The sequence below is a fragment of the Engystomops pustulosus genome, chromosome 2, assembly GCF_040894005.1.
Source record: "Engystomops pustulosus chromosome 2, aEngPut4.maternal, whole genome shotgun sequence".
Taxonomy (NCBI): domain Eukaryota; kingdom Metazoa; phylum Chordata; class Amphibia; order Anura; family Leptodactylidae; genus Engystomops; species Engystomops pustulosus.
Genome location: NC_092412.1, coordinates 97,140,806 through 97,158,272, shown reverse-complemented (window position 1 = coordinate 97,158,272; position 17,467 = coordinate 97,140,806). Strand labels below are relative to the sequence as shown.

Sequence of the window (17,467 nt, the reverse complement as noted above, 5' to 3'; positions counted from 1 at the left end):
CAATAAAACTCAGTTAATTATCATAACCAATGATTTCATATACTTTATGTATAATATAAGCAATCCTTCGCTAGAATAGGAAATAAGGAAACAAATTCTGTGTTGCCCTGGAAGTCAGCCACCAGATGCAGTTGTTGTAGGAACAAGGTGTTCTCTGCCATGAACAGCAATCTGTAGTTTGCAGGGCTGTGGGCTGGAATGTGAAGGTTGCAGGTGAACAAACCAGAAACAAACCTGGTTAAAGGGGTTGGCCACTTTATAAGCACAATTTCAAAACATAGTACCAAGTTATTGTAATAAGGACCCCTAATGTCCGAGTGCCGTAAATAATAATTTTATGCTTACCATCATAGGTTCTGAATCTCCCTGAAATATACAGTACAGACCAAAAGTTTGGACACACCTTCTCATTCAAAAGAGTTTTCTGTATTTTCATGAATATAAAAATTGTAGAGTCACACTGAAGGCATCAAAACTATGGTTCAACACATGTGGACAAACAACTAAAAATATGTCTTTTATTCTAAGTTCTTCTTTTGCTTTGATTACTGCTTTGCACACTCTTGGCATTCTCATGATGAACTTTAAGGACGCGTTCACAAGATGCGTTGTGTCACGTTTTTTGATGAATTTTTGACGCATTCCAAAGGCTTCAGCCTTGATCAAATACTGAAGTTACAATGCCTTATAGCCACTGCAGTGGAAACACAATGTAACCTTAGCATGATATCAAGGCTGAAGCCTTTGGAATGAGACAAAAACCCATAAAAAAAAAAACACCATTAAACAACGCATCATGTGAACGCGCCCTAAGAGGTAGTTACCAGAAAAGGTTTTCACATCACAGGTGTGCCCTGTCAGGTTTAATAAGTGGGATATCTCTGAAAGTGTCCCCAAGTGCTACAAGAGCTACAAAGAAACTTGCTCACATGAGGACCAGTCCAGGCAGGGAGGACTGAGAGTCACCTTTGCTGCGGAGGATAAGTTCATCCGAGTCACCAGCCTCAGAAATCGCAGGTTACCAGCAGCTGAGATTAGAGACCAGGTCAATGCCACACAGAGTTCTAGCAGCAGACACATCTCTACAACAACTGTTAAGAGGAGACTGTGTGTAGCAGCCTTCATGGTAAGATAGCTGCTAGGAAACCACTGCTAAGGACAGGCAGCTTGCAGCGGGATGCTTTTCCATCGGGTTTGCATTTATTTGGACCATCATTTATTTTTCAACAGGACGATGACCCCAAACACACCTCCAGGCTGTGTAAGGGCTATTTGACCATGAAGGAGAGTGGTGGGCTTCTACGCCAGATGACCTGGTCTCCACAGTCACCAAACCTAAACCCAATCGAGATGGTTTGGGGTGAGCACAGTGAAGGCAAAAGGGCCAACAAGTGCTAAGAATCTCTGGGAACTCCTTCAAGACTGTTGGAAGACCATTTCAGGTCACTACCTCTTGAAGCTCATCAAAAGAATGCCAAGAATGTGCAAAGCAGTAATCAAAGCAAAATGAGTCTACTTTGAAGAACATAGAATATAAGACACATTTTCACACTTTTTTGTTAAGTATATAATTCCACACGTGTTTATTCATACTCTGAATGAGAAGGTGTATCCAAACTTTTGGTCTGTACTGTAGCTCTCAACATTTCATAATCTGTGCTCCGTCCATAAATAGCATCTCCTAGGGAATCACATTAAGCCCTCGTCCAACGCTGTTGCACATTCATGTTTGTCCCTGTAGACGCAATATTATACTTCACGGCAGCGCAGGGATGGTGGGTGCTCCTGCCCCTGTAGTAAGTAATCCACCATTGCATGGAGAGAAGAACATGCCAGCTTCTACAGCAATATGTGGTGAATGTGCAGGAAAATGGAGTCAGTGTACATGCCAACATGTCCTTCTGGATGCCGGCATGTCTGAATATAGACAAATGCTCTGGAAGGAAGGACATGCCAGCATCTACACTGACTTCATGTTCCTTAACATTCACTTAATTTGACGTCGGCAAGTCCAGCTCTCCATATAGGGCTGGGTTTCTGCAAAGTCAGTAGCGCTCACTGTCCCTGATCTGCTGAGAAGTATTATGTAGCGTCTACAGAGGGAATGATGAACGCACACAACGCCGGAAGGGAGCGTATGCCATGTATGGACGGAGCACAGATTATAAAATGCGGAGAGCTATATTTCATTCAGAACTTATTGTAATAAGGTCCCCTAATGGCCCAGTGCCATAAATAATAACTTGGGACTAGTTTTGAAATTTTGGTTATAATTTGTATAATTTCCTCTTGGTTTTCTAGATCTCTGCTTATTTTCATTCTACAGAAAGCTTCTAGGTTTGCCTTCAGTGGAGAGTGCTAAGTAGAGTGTGTACATAGCTCCGCACCCAATAAACAAACAGGGAAACACCAACCTTTCTCAGTTTTTCTGGGGAGAATTCCAATCCAACAAGAAAAAGTGTGAAAAAAACACCAAACTCTCCTAGAGTTTCCACCTGGACAATAGACTTAAAGAGAGAAGAGAAAGGTTTACATTACATGATTTACATTTATGCTATTTTTTTCATTTTTGATTAATTTACCAATCTTATCTATACGGACAGGATACCATAAAGTAGACTGTAGTCACACCTTTACTTCTGATTGTTGTTAGTATGAGCCTTAAGTTTCTATGGGGCTTTGTGGTGTCCCCATTGCCCCCATTCCCCCTTAAATCTTCTCACAGTTAGTAACCAAGTGTCATAGGATAACAGCTGTGGAACCAACTACATTCAATGCCGAAAACTCAATTTTAAATACAGTTGAGACTCTTTTCCCCACAAATATCCATTAAACTGATATACAGGAAAGGGTCTGCCAGACGCAGGGAATTAATGCCCGCTTTAGCGATTTCTATACACATGGACAAAAATTGTTGGTAACCCTTGTTTAATGAAGCAAAAACTCACAATGGTCACAGAAATAACTTGAATCTGACAAAAGTAAAAATAAATTAAATTTCTATGAAAATGAACAAATGAAAGGCAAAACACTGCTTTTCAACCATGCTCCCTCGAAGGTTTATGCTAGACTGTGACCTCTTGTTTGAGCCTTACATACAATCACTTGATGATCCCGATGCTTGCAACTCAAAAACATTTCTAAAATCCTTTCTTTCTTGACCATGGAAATCTCTAAAACACCAATTGTTGCACCAATTCACTCTCGTCACTCTCCAAGCTTTTCTGCAGTCTCTTAGACCCCGGACTTTGTATATAATATGGCAGTTGATGGCTGGTTCAAGCAGCAGCACTTTTATTTATTAAATTATTTTTATTCCACTCCCTTTTAAAGAATGGCTGGACCCCCTCATCCTCACAGGCTATAAACTCTTGTGAACAGGGCCCTCACTCCAATTGTTCCACACAACTAGGTTTGTGTCTGTAATGTCCTATTTTATTTGAATATGTCCCCTATGATTTGTAAAGCACAAAGGAATATAATGGCACTATATAAAGATTATTATTAAATTATTATTATTATAGCAGAAAAAAAACTAGTGGCAACTAAGTGGCACCAGTTCTCAGGGTTCCATATGTGCTGTACACAGTGGGTACAGAAAGTATTAAGACCCCTTTAAAATTATCACTCAGTTTCATTGCAGTTAATTGGTATTCATCCCCTTTGCTCATTATTGAGTAGCAGCACCTTTTGAGCTAGTACAGTCAGGAGTCTTCTTGGAAATGATGCAACAGGTTTTTTTACACCAGGATTTGGGGATCGTCTGGCATTCTTCTTAGCAGATCCTCTCCAGTTCCCTCAGGTTGGATGGTGAACATTGGTGGAGGCCATTTTCAAGTCTCTCCAGAGATGCTCAATTGTGTTTAGGTCAGGGCTCTGGGTCAGTCTAGAATGGTCACAGAGTTGTTCTGAAGCCACTGCTTTATTAACCCCATAGCATGATGCAGCCACCACCATGTTTCACCATTGGGATGGTGTTTGGCAGGTAAAGAGCAGTGTCTGGTTTTCCCCAAATACCACTTAGAACACAAAAAGTTAAATCTTCATCTCATTAGAACAGAGAATCTTATTTCGCTTTCATATGTTGTGGCCTGATCTGTTCCTTGCCACAATTGTCTCTGAGCTCCTTTAGCAGTTATTTAGACCTTGTGATTCCCATGTGCTTTGACATGCACTGTGAGGTCTTATATAGACAGGTATGTGCCTTTGCTAGTCAAGTCCAATTGGTTTAAGGAGTAGAACCATCTCATGGAGGATCAGATGAAAATGGACTGAATGCTAGCTAAAATACAAGTGTCACAGCAATAGGTCTGCATTCTTCTCACCATGTGATAATTCAGTTTTTCTTGTGTAATAAATGAGCAGAAATATCTACATTTCTGCTATTTTTTTGACGGGGAACGCTGAGTGCACGTTAATGAGCAAAGAAAAAAAAAAACATTTTAGGATCTTACTAATTGGCTACAAGGAAACAAAAAGTGAAAATTTAAAAGGGGTCTGAATACTTTCCATACCTACTGTACTTTATATAAATACATATCCTCCCAATGCAACCCACCTGTAGAACACTTTCTAAGCTTTTTTCCCCCCTTAGTGCAAATTTTTTGGTTCATTGGGTTGTGCCGTTTGGAACTCATTTTATAAATGGACTTTCCCAATGGGTGCATCAGCAGGAATACAAGTATTCACTAACAAGAACAGCTAGTTCTTTCCAATACTGAGCCATTATGCAACCTACAGACAATTTTACCATCAAATATAAGTTTTACCTTTATACTGTTTAATCCAGAAGGCCCCAGAAGAACTCCACAGATTATATAGCCGAACATTGTTGGCAGTCCAATCATTGTACATACCCATCCACAAGGCAGGGACACCATTACTATAGTCACTATATCCTAAAGGACAAATAATTACACATTAGTGACTACACCAATTGTAATTTAAAAGGATTTTCCAATCTGGGCATTAACACACACACAAAATATTTGTGCAATCACTCCAGTGGCAATGATTGTATAATAGAACAGCTGTGCTCCGTTCCTAAGGGACAATATGGCTACATTCAAGGGAAAATCTCCTCACACAGGTAAATCTTTTAATAACATCCAATTGAAGAAAAAATATATATATATATTAATTATGAGAGTGAATTAAACATTCATTTGGTAAAACCCTTGAGGGTGCATTCACACATGGCGTTAAAGGGAATCCGTCACCACATTTTTCACAAATACAGGTAGTGACAGGTTCCCATAGAGCCCCAGTAACTATCTGACACCTTTCTTTTAGCTAAAAATTATTCCCCCAAGATTCCGATATATTCAACTTTATACTTTTACCTAGTATCTAAGCATGGCTACAGCGAGTTTAGGTAGGTGTGGCCTCCTCGGGCTAAATCCAGCAGCTCCTCTCCATCCCATCTCTGTATGTAGCTATAATAGCTATAATGCCATGTGACCAAGGTGACATCATCACAGGTCTTATAGCTTTTGAAGTATTAGAAAACTGTACACCAAGCATATATATCTCATGAAAGCACAGCATATTGCATCACATGAAATCACAGCAGCCTACATGGAGAGGAGTAGAAGTCCGTGGAGGCTGCTGTGATTGTTTTATGTGGTCATATATCTGAAAGGGGTACAGTTTGCTAATGTTAAAGGGAACCTGTCACCAGGAGACCCATTTTTAGCACTCCCTCAGTCCCCACAGAGCATAGTACATACACTGCCAAAGTGTTTTTGTATAAAAAATTGGTTTTACAGAAAAAAAGATATGTTATATAGTACCTTTCATTAGCATGTACTGTGTGACTAGGCAGTTGCCAAAAGGGAGGGGCTGGAAAGGAGCAGTTCCCCCCCACCCTTGGGAAACATGTGACCTTTTCAAATATATGAATAACTCCCCACACTCAGGATTGGCTGTATAGGAGCAAGGGGCGTCGCTAAGCCAAGTGATGGGTGTTTTCATATATTTGAAAAGGTCACATGGAAAAGCTGTTCCCCAAGGGTGGGGGGGGACTGCTCCTTTCCAGCCCCTCCCTTTTGGCAACTGCCTAGTCACACAGTACATGCTAATGAAAGGTACTATATAACATATCTTTTTTTCTGTAAAACCTATTTTTAATACAAAAACACTTTGGCAGTGTATGTACTATGCTCTGTGGGGACTGGGGGAGTACCAAAAATGGGTCTCCTGGTGACAGGTTCCCTTTAAGTAGCTTGAGGACCTTTGATGATGTCACCCTGGTCACATGATTTTAGGCCACCCCCCCCCCCTTGACTTGTTCCAAAGATGCATAGATACCAGGCAAGAATATAAAACTCTGGAACCTGGAACTATTGGAAGCTGTCACTACCTGTATTTGTGAAAAAGGTGGTGACGGGTTCTCTTTAATCATGTTCACATCTGTTACATTCACAGCAATGATGAAAAACGCTTCCAAAGTAGCCAAACACATTGTAACATTTAATACCGCATACGTTCTGACCCATCCTGGCGCATGCATTTTGACACATCCAAAACGCCACGCGTGAATGCACCCTGAAAGAGAACCTTCATGTTTATATTGAAATCATAGAAAGAAAGAAGAAGTTACCTTGATAAAATGGTGGTCAGCGCGAGGTATGGTAGAATCCCTGGGTTTGGTCAAGATGTACTGGTTATTTTGAGAGTCAATCAGCATACTGAGGCCCAGGTCATCCTCTACTTGATGATGGGATGTATTTCTCTTTACTTCATCTTCTTCTACTCGCAGGACGGCCTCTACATTTACACCTCGTACCTATTGGCAACACAAGCCCAGATAAGAGTGCTGGCAATATTTTGAGACCACTGACAATCAGCTAGTAGTTTATATTCAGAAGCCACTGTGTACCATATCACAGGAAAGTCTCTGCTTCAGGCATCATGCTATGTGGCCATAGGTCTTCTTCACACATTGTGGCAAATTTATTAATACAATACAGATTAGAAGTGGGAGAAACATGACAAATTTATCAAAGTGGCTCATTTTGCATAATCACATAAATAGTGGTTTACAGTATATATTTTTACCAAATGTAAGGAGGATGGCAAAACACTGCATGGCTGTTAACCATTATCATATAGAATGAGCTCCTGCTGATACTGGGGATAGTGGTATGTATAGACCTTGCATTCTTTGACTTATGCTTTGATTCAGCTTGGAAGTTTGCTTTTGTTGAGAACGTATACTTTAAGGATTGTATTTTCATAAATATGCATTTGCCACAAATTCATATGAAGGTGCAAATAGATGTCATCAGTTTGGTAAAACAATTGCCAGGTTCTCTTACTTCTCAAAGTGAAAGAACACTATTTTGCAGGATGCTACATTTAAATAAAAATTACAGCTTAAACTTGTTCCTTCAGCATTCATTGATTTTAAAAATTTACTTGCCCCAAGACACTGGCCTTAGTGCTACAGTAGAAACTCTACACAGGTTGGGCAATTACATTTAGGAGGTGCCATGCTTCCAACTTTCTGCCTACATCTCATTTTAAGCCCCCAAATATCAATCTTTATACATTTTTACATTTTAAAAATATTGCACCTTAGAGAACATCTATCACCACTTTAGGGGTGTTAGACTGTCCTATAACTCATACCTATAGGGGATGATCTTGCTTCTTTCAGCTAATTTACAGGCTTTTTTTGCAACTTTTTAAAATATCTCACCGAAACAGGATTGTAACACACCAAAAGAGAAAAGAAGGGGTGGAAATAGGACCACACACCACCCCCTTAAGTCGAATTAAACAAACCCATAAGAAATAAGTAAAGAGGAAGCCAGTTAGTGGCGAAACACGTGTCGGGTCTGTGTCTTCTTCCTTGGTCCGTGGTTTGTATGCATGTTTACACTTTTTTGCTCTAACTATTTATGTTGACCGTTTCTGGTCTCATTAACCAAGCACTTTAGTTGTATATATGAGCATTTCTCACCCGTTTACACTATGGTTACACCCGGTCCATTGTAAGATTCCTTTGTCTGTTTGTTATCCTATTTGTTTGCCTATCTTTTAACTACTGTTGTTATTATTATTAATATGCAATAAAGTTTCTATTCTTTATACCTTATTTTTCATTACTCTTTACTTATTTCTTATGGGTTTGCGAAACAGGATTGTGTAGTAAAAAAAAAAAAAAGCCCCTACTGTGTTCATTATTGTCACGGGTGCCTCTGTGACCCCCCTCCCGGGTCGCAGGGGCACCCGTGCCGCGGTCCATGGCTGCCCCGGTCCCCCGGCATCTTACTCACCCCGTCCCGTGCCCACGCCGACTCCGGGAGCACGGCGCGCGCGTCCCCGCCTCCTAGGGCGCGCGCGCGCCACCTTTGGCAAATTTAAAGGGCCAGTGCGCCACTAATTGGCGCTGGCCATTTTCACCAAATTTACTTAAGCCTGCCTCTTCCTGTATCTCTTGCCGGATCTTTGTGCCTCACAGCCTGAGAGAAAGCTTTACTGCGATTTGCCTGCGTTCCTGTGTATCCTGCGTTCCTGTGTTTCCTGTGTCCCTCCGTGTTCCTGTGTTACCTGAGCTCCTCTGTGTTTCCGTATACCTGTGTTCCTCCGTGCTGCTGTTCTGTGTTCCCGTACCCCCTGCTTGGACCTCCTGTTGCTGACCTCGGATTGAACCCTGACGTTGCATCTCTGCCGCCTGCCTTGACCCTGAGCCTGGACCTTGACCACGAGATTGATTGCCGTTCTTGTACCTCTACCTTGGCCGCCACTGCAGACAAGTCACGTCTGAGGAACGACCTGGTGGTACCACGCCGCAGCTTGTCTAACCCGCTTTGCGGCGGGCTCTGGTGAAAACCGGGTACCACTTAGACTCCGGTCCCAGGTAGTGGCTTGAGTCATCGTCTGCAGTGGTCCAGTGGATCCACCACCCGCAAACCTGACAGTAAGATCCGGCCATGGATCCCGCTGAGGTTCCGTCTCCCAGTCGGCCCGATCTTGCTACGATTGTGATGCATCAATCTCAGCAGATTGCCGCACAGCGTGAGCAGCTGGAGCAAGTCACCGCCATGCTGCAACAGTTGCTAACTACTCAGCATCAGCAACAGGTCCCTGATGCTGTTCCTGCGACCCATGCTACTCCGGCCGTCCTTCCCGCTACCGAACCCAGGTTACGTCTTTCTATGCCTGGCAAGTATGACGGGGATCCCAAGTTATGCAGGGGCTTCATCACCCAGTGTTCTCTACACATAGAGCTCATGCCGTCCCAATTCGTCACGGAGCGTTCCAAGGTGGCATTTATCCTCAGCCTCCTCTCTGGGAAAGCCCTGGCCTGGGCTACTCCGCTTTGGGACAGAGACGACCCAGTCACTGCTACACTTCCGGCATTTCTGGCAGAATTCCGTTCTGTTTTTGAAGAACCAGCACGGGCCTCCTCTGCTGAGACCGCATTGTTGAATCTGCATCAGGGCAATTCATCTGTTGGAGAGTACGCTGTGCAGTTCCGTACCCTGGCCTCTGAGCTCTCTTGGAACGACGCGGCCCTGTCCGCAGCTTTCAAAAAAGGGGCTCTCCTCCCATGTTAAAGACGCTCTTGCCGCTCGTGATCTGCCGTCCACTCTGGGTGGTCTAATCTCTCTGGCCACCAGGATAGACGTGCGATTTAGAGAGCGTGCCGAAGAGTCTCTCCACGAGCAGTCTCAAGCTCGTCCAAGACGTCTTCCTCGCCTGGCTCCGGTTTTCCAGAGGCCGCTCCAGTCACCAGTTGTACCGTCTGTTGAAGAGCCTATGGAGGTGGATAGAGCCAGACTCTCTTCCCAGGAGCGCAACAGAAGACAACAGGGAGATCTCTGCCTCTATTGTGCGAGTCCTGAACATTTCATCAGGATGTGTCCTGTCCGTCCCCAACGTTCGGGAAATGCCACCACCTAGGGTTCTTGGGAGAAGCGTCCCTAGGTGTGTGCGAAGCTTCTCCACGTTTGACCATTCCAGTGTTCCTCAGCGTTGGTACGAGCAGCCAGTTCCAAGTGTCTGCCTTCTTGGACTCTGGGTCCGCAGGAAATTTTGTGGATGCTGCACTGGTCTCGCAGCATCACATTCCAGTGATCCGCCTCAACAAGCCTCTGGTTATCTCTTCGGTCAGTGGTCAGATCCTCTCTGATCCAGTCCGGTACCGCACGGAACCCCTGTGTCTGCAAGTTGGTGCCCTGCATATGGAGAGACTGTCTTTCCACGTACTACCCCGCTCCACTTCCTCCGTCCTATTGGGACTTCCGTGGCTGCAGAGACATGCACCTGTTCTTAACTGGCAGACTGGGGAGGTTCTTCGCTGGGGTCCGGGATGCCAGTCCCGCTGTCTCAGGGCTCTTCGTCCAGCTTCTACTTTACCTTCCACCTTGTCTCCCAAGTCTTTGAAGGGTCTTCCCGCTGCTTACTTGGACTTTGCTGATGTCTTCTCTGAAAAGCAAGCGGAGACCTTGCCACCGCATCGTCCGTACGATTGTCCTATTGAACTGCTGCCAGGAACATCCCCGCCACGAGGTCGAGTTTACCCGCTGTCCGTGCCAGAAACTGCGGCCATGTCGGCCTATATTAAGGAAAATTTGCAGAAGGGATTCATCCGGAAGTCTTCTTCACCTGCCGGTGCTGGCTTCTTCTTTGTGGCCAAGAAAAATGGTTCCCTTCGTCCGTGCATAGATTACCGCGGACTCAACAAAGTCACAGTGAAAAACCGTTACCCTTTGCCTCTCATCACCGAACTTTTTGACCGTCTACGGGGTGCAAAGATCTTCACCAAGTTAGATCTGCGAGGGGCATATAATCTCATCCGCATACGTGAAGGTGATGAGTGGAAGACCGCCTTCAATACTCGTGATGGGCACTTCGAGTACCTTGTTATGCCTTTCGGTCTCTGTAATGCTCCAGCGGTATTTCAGGACTTTGTCAACGACATTTTCAGAGACTTGCTCTATACCTGTGTCGTGGTATACTTGGACGACATTCTGGTGTTCTCTGCGGACATTGCATCCCATCAGGCCCACGTACGGCAGGTTCTCAGGCGCCTAAGGACCAATCGCCTCTACGCCAAGCTGGAGAAGTGTCTGTTTAATCAGAAGAGTCTTCCGTTCCTTGGATATATTGTTTCGGACAAGGGACTTCCGATGGACCCCGCTAAAGTGTCTGCAGTACTTCACTGGCCACGTCCAGTGGGGCTGCGAGCTATCCAGAGATTCCTGGGATTTGCCAATTATTACCGGCAGTTCATCCCACATTTTTCCTCTGTGGTGTCTCCCATTGTGGCCCTGACGAAGAAGAACGCCAACCCTAGACACTGGTCTCCGGCGGCAGAAGACGCCTTCTCTAAGTTAAAATCTGCTTTTTCATCTGCTCCCGTTCTTACTCGACCTGACTCTGAGAAGCCGTTCCTGCTTGAGGTTGACGCCTCATCCGTTGGTGCTGGAGCCGTACTCACACAGAAGGGCCCCAAGGGCAGAACTCTCACTTGTGGGTTCTTCTCCAAGACCTTTTCAGCTGCGGAACGGAATTACTCTATTGGTGATCGTGAGCTTCTGGCAATAAAACTGGCCTTGGAGGAATGGCGTTATCTTCTGGAGGGTGCTCGTTTTCCAGTTAATATCTATACCGATCATAAAAACCTTCTGTACCTCCAGACTGCCCAGCGTCTCAATCCAAGACAGGCTCGTTGGTCTCTCTTCTTCTCCCGTTTCAATTTTCTCATACATTTCCGTCCTGCAGAGAAGAATGTGAGGGCCGATGCTCTCTCCCGTGCCTCGGATGTGATTGGGGAGGATCCTGCTCCTAGACATATTGTTCCTCCTGAACGCTTGGTTCTTGCTGCTCCTGTGGATCTTCGGCAACTTCCTCCAGGCAAGATATATGTCCGACCTGCCCTTCGGAGGAGGATACTGACTTGGGGACATTGCTCCCATGTGGCTGGGCATCCTGGGGTGCAGCGCTCTCTCGCCTTCATTTCCCGACACTACTGGTGGCCAGATATGGTCAAGGATGTACGAGACTTTGTGGGCGCCTGCACCTCCTGCGCTCGAAACAAGCCATCTCGTCTTAAACCAGCTGGTCTTCTCTTGCCGTTGCCGATACCCAGCTGCCCGTGGACTCACGTGGCAATGGACTTTATTACCGATCTTCCATGCTCTGTGGGTAATACCGTTATCTGGGTGGTGACCGACCGCTTCTCCAAGATGGCCCATTTTGTTGCCCTGCCAGGCCTGCCGTCAGCCCCACGTCTTGCCAGCCTGTTCTTTCAGCACATCTTCCGTCTACATGGACTACCTCTGCACATAGTCTCGGACCGAGGGGTCCAGTTTGTTTCCCGTTTCTGGCGGTCCCTGTGCCATCAACTACAAGTGAAACTGGACTTCTCGTCTGCTTACCATCCTCAGTCCAACGGACAAGTTGAGAGGGTTAATCAAACTCTGGGCTGCTATCTTCGCCATTTTGTTTCCGCCCGACAGGACGACTGGTCCGCTCTGCTCCCATGGGCAGAATTTTCCTATAATTCCCTGGATTCGGAGTCTGCCGGCTCCGCCCCATTTTTCGTTGTGTATGGGAGACTTCCACGTCCACCCCTACCTCTCTCCGTGTCTGCTGATGTTCCTGCTGTAGAAGAATTGGTAGTGGACCTTAAATCCATCTGGGAACAGACTCGACGGTCTTTGCTTCAGGCGTCTGCCCGCACTAAGACTCAGGCAGATAAAAGACGCAGATCTCCTCCCATCTTCTCTCCTGGAGATAAAGTGTGGCTCTCCTCCAGATATGTCCGGCTGAAGATTCCCAGTTACAAACTGGGTCCACGTTTCCTGGGTCCGTTCGAGGTGTTACAGCGCATTAACCCAGTGGCATACAAGCTCCGCCTTCCTTCCACTATGCAGATTCCGAATTCTTTTCATGTCTCCCTGCTGAAACCTGTCGCCCTGAATCAATTCTCTCGGCATGTACCTTCTCCTGGTCCAGAAGCGGATACTTCTGATGTCTTTGAGGTGAAAGAAGTCCTTGATATGAAGACAGTCAGAGGGAGACGATTCTACCTTGTCGACTGGAGGGGGTTCGGCCCAGAGGAGAGGTCTTGGGAACCCGAAGAGAACATACTGGATCGTGCTCTTCTCCACAGGTTCCTTCAGTCCAAAAGGAGGGGGAGGCCGAAGGGGGGGGGTACTGTCACGGGTGCCTCTGTGACCCCCCTCCCGGGTCGCAGGGGCACCCGTGCCGCGGTCCATGGCTGCCCCGGTCCCCCGGCATCTTACTCACCCCGTCCCGTTCCCACGCCGACTCCGGGAGCACGGCGCGCGAGTCCCCGCCTCCTAGGGCGCGCGCCACCTTTGGCAAATTTAAAGGGCCAGTGCGCCACTAATTGGCGCTGGCCATTTTCACCAAATTTACTTAAGCCTGCCTCTTCCTGTATCTCTTGCCGGATCTTTGTGCCTCACAGCCTGAGAGAAAGCTTTACTGCGATTTGCCTGCGTTCCTGTGTATCCTGCGTTCCTGTGTTTCCTGTGTCCCTCCGTGTTCCTGTGTTACCTGAGCTCCTCTGTGTTTCCGTATACCTGTGTTCCTCCGTGCTGCTGTTCTGTGTTCCCGTACCCCCTGCTTGGACCTCCTGTTGCTGACCTCGGATTGAACCCTGACGTTGCATCTCTGCCGCCTGCCTTGACCCTGAGCCTGGACCTTGACCACGAGATTGATTGCCGTTCTTGTACCTCTACCTTGGCCGCCACTGCAGACAAGTCACGCCTGAGGAACGACCTGGTGGTACCACGCCGCAGCTTGTCTAACCCGCTTTGCGGCGGGCTCTGGTGAAAACCGGGTACCACTTAGACTCCAGTCCCAGGTAGTGGCTTGAGTCATCGTCTGCAGTGGTCCAGTGGATCCACCACCCGCAAACCTGACAATTATCCATGATTGGCAAAAAGCGACGTCTACTGTACATCACCAGGTGAATTAGTCACTGGGTGGATTAAAAGGATGGTCTTCATTATTCCTGTAATGTAACACAATGGGGCTCATTTACTTACCCGGTCCATTTGCGATCCCGCGGCACGTTGTCTTACGTTGATTCGGAGTTGCCAGGATTCACTAAGGTCGTGCACTCGATATCCACTAGGTGAGTATCTGAAGGAAGAGCTGGAATGGCTGCTTGTTTCCATTGCATCCTGGGATTTCTTGGGTTTGTTTTAATTTTTACGATATCCACTAGGTGGATTTTTTTGTTTTAAATACCGCGGTTTTTCCGAATCCGGTGGGTTTTCCGACGGCAACGTCCCCGATTTCCGTCATGTGAAACCCGGCGCCGATGCAACACAATCCGATTGGGTGCGCCAAAAACCCAAGGCAAAACGGCAATTTTCGGGAAACTCGAGGAAAATGAGCGATTCGGGCCCTTAGTAAATGAGCCCCACTGAGTTGATCATCACTGCATGGTGACATCACTGGGCTTATAATCCTTGTACCATGAAGTAACTGGGTTTGCAATCCATGCACTGTGACATCAGTGGATTTATAACCTTTGTACCATGAGGTCATTGGGTTTATAATTCATTCACAGTGACACAACTAGGTTGATCAACCTTGTATTGTGACATTTCAGTATTTGGTTTACCTGTTATACTGGTTGTATAATTCTTGGACTGTGTCACCACTGTATTTATTAGGGCTGAGGGAAAATAAAATTGACCCATTACAGTCCATGCAGGCAGTATTTATTTACTACCTACAACCTCTAAAACATGGACTAGACACGGAAGCATAATTGGTTGTAAAATTGATTATAAGCTCTTCATTTTGATAACAATTTAGTATAGGTGGCATGGCCCCACTCCATCTTCAACCAGTGGCCCAACTGGTGACTCAATTGATTGTTATAATTCTTACCGATTTATTGTCATCAAAAGCATGGTCTTCTATTTCTTCCTCCAGTCTATCTGCTGCTTTCCTGACATCTTCAAGGATCTCATCCAGCATAGACCAGCTTTTATTATGATGTTGCATATTCTTCATTGCCTCCACTTGATGTTTCTCAGCTGCCAGTAGCTCTACATATTCCTTTTCTTCCTAAAAAATAAATAAATAAAACACTTACAGAGTTGAAAACATCCACCATTGACAATGCCTATTCAATAGAAAGGTAGGAACCAATTATGGTCCCTGTGCTGTATGAATATTACAGCCACTACAACCTCCTACATATGGGAATAGGAATCAAGCTTCTTGGGGAATGGAGGATGGGTCCCTTTACCTCCGGTTTCAGGACCTTTGGTGGATCTTCATGTGTACCGAGAACAGGAACAGATGTATGAGGGTTTCATGGGTAAAGATCCTTCTGTATATGTCCCCTAGAATGCTTGGGCCCCAGGCTACCGTGCAAACCGCCTATATTACCGTATAATCCACTATTGTGTCCAAAAAAAAATCACAAAGAGCCTCAGTACTAGAAAATGCCTACAGTGATCCTTTTTTAGAGAATGTGAAGGAATTTACAAACTCCATGTAGATCCCCCTAAAAAGAAAACAAGCATTACACAATTACAATAAATCAGCTGTCTATGTACAGCTGGGGAAGATCTCCAATATAAGACCTTCATATCATATATGCACAATGTGGGTCTCCATTGCATATATTGGCAGAAGCACCTCATGCTCCCCAGAATAAATGGGATTTGCAAGTTTCTGGTATCAACAGATATGGGACATTACATGATAGAATGCTGCATTATTGATAAACTAGATTATGGTTGCATCTGAGGGATGTGTGGGATATTTAGTACTGGTTACAATATAACCTTATTCCAATTGGGAATTCTAATGTATCCATTATAAATAAAAGGTTCACTGTGTCCATCCATGAAGCTCTAAAATTGTAAATGCTTATGCACCCCAAGTTTGTTTTTCTCCATGTGATATCAGTTGATTCGAGAATAGCATATGCACAAATTGAATGACTGAGCTGCAAAACTCAGAGTAGGTGCTAGTTCTAACTCAGAGGCTGTTTGCAGCTCTGGCGGTCTATTCTCTGGTTATTGTTGTGTAAGCGGCCCTCAAACATCAGACCACTGATTCATTGTTTGCAGCCATAGAAAGCACAGGTATGTAGACATGATGGCTCCTATTGCTTATCTCTTGGTACAAAATTGATAAAATAAAATGCAAACCTTTATGGCGGCTTCGCGCAAGGCTTCCAGCCGCTGCCTGCTGCTTTCCTTCATGTTCACCACATCTTTATAATCTCCCTGCAATGCTCTACGCAACCCATTCACTGCCTGGAACACAGAGTTCTCGCTCTCATTCAGCTCCTTCTGAAAGATTTCAAAGGTGTGGACTTGAAAGAGCTTCTCTTCGGGAGACAGCCCTTGGTCCTTCTCCACCGCTTTGATTGCATTCTTCAGTTTATTGAGGACCACGTTCTTCTGGTGGAGGAGTCCAGACAGTTTCCGGCAATTGTTGAGCAGCCACTCTTTCCTTTGGCTGGCGGTAGCCCCCTTGCCTCTGTGCAGTTTAATGGCATGCTTTGCTACCCCTTCATGTTCTGCTGCATGTGATATGTTGAAAAGCAAAGGTAACAGCCATAGCAAGTAGATCTTCATGGCGGCTCAACGGCTAAATCATACACTCACACACTGGTTCTGCAGCTGGCGTGGTGGGGTAACTGTACATGGTTGACTCTCTAAAAGACAATATAGAAAGGATTATCAAGAAGAAAGAAAATCCAGACTGATGCTAATGTTAATCCATGGGATTACGGACAGGATCTCCTAAACAGGCAATTTGTGCAGCAGCATATGATAATGGGAGAGATGCAGAGCTCTGGCATCTATGTGATTTTTTAGTAAATCCTGACAGGACTCCTTGGAGGGAGCGCAGGAGTCCTTCTTACCCTACCCACAAGCTGTGACTGACAGCCTTCTGTGTATACACAGATACAGAGAGAGAGGTCATCCCCAGTGATTGTGGATAGTGGAAGCAGTACTGATTGCCGGGGTCTGGCCACATGAAATCACAAAAACAGACCTGCAAGTGCTCCATATGAATGAATGCATGACTCACTCTAATCCTTCCTACGGTGCTTTCAGGACCTTCTCCTAAAGTCCCACAGAAGAGAATGGAGGGTGGGTCAGGCAGATGCATCAGCTCTCCATTCATGTAGGGCACTTGGGAGGGACCACCAGCTGCCCAACACCTACCCCTGATACTGTGGGTAAGAAACAAGTGTGACTATGCCCTTTACAGCTAAATACAACAAAGAGATGGCACTTGTAAAGTAAAATAACAGTATTCGGATACTGAGGATAAATAGAATAGTAATGAGGACCAAGAAGATTATTACTATACCGACTACATAGAAATGTCCTCAGCACCGGACCATGTCCTGCTCACAGCTGAAGGTTTGTCACACAGTGCAGGACGGTTCCTTCGGACTTGATAGTTATTATGTGTTACATTACAGAGCACACAGGGC

The 17,467-nt window shown here is 45.5% G+C and overlaps 1 protein-coding gene across 3 annotated transcripts in view; it reads right to left on the bottom strand.

Annotated features, from left to right (window-relative positions):
* TMCO3 (transmembrane and coiled-coil domains 3) overlaps positions 1-17,467 on the bottom strand; it is a 43,251-nt gene that overhangs the window by 25,335 nt on the left and 449 nt on the right. For 2 of the 3 annotated variants that reach the window (XM_072135622.1, XM_072135620.1), the window contains exons 2-6: positions 16,164-16,675; positions 14,887-15,066; positions 6,602-6,787; positions 4,770-4,898; positions 2,415-2,507 (exon numbers count right to left, since the gene is read on the bottom strand). In XM_072135622.1, coding sequence (XP_071991723.1) covers positions 2,415-2,507; positions 4,770-4,898; positions 6,602-6,787; positions 14,887-15,066; positions 16,164-16,595 — 1,020 coding nt within the window. In that variant the 5' untranslated portion in view covers positions 16,596-16,675. Of the gene's footprint in view, positions 1-2,414; positions 2,508-4,769; positions 4,899-6,601; positions 6,788-14,886; positions 15,067-16,163; positions 16,676-17,055; positions 17,201-17,467 lie in introns of all 3 variants that reach the window. The other variant, XM_072135621.1, reaches the window with a different exon arrangement.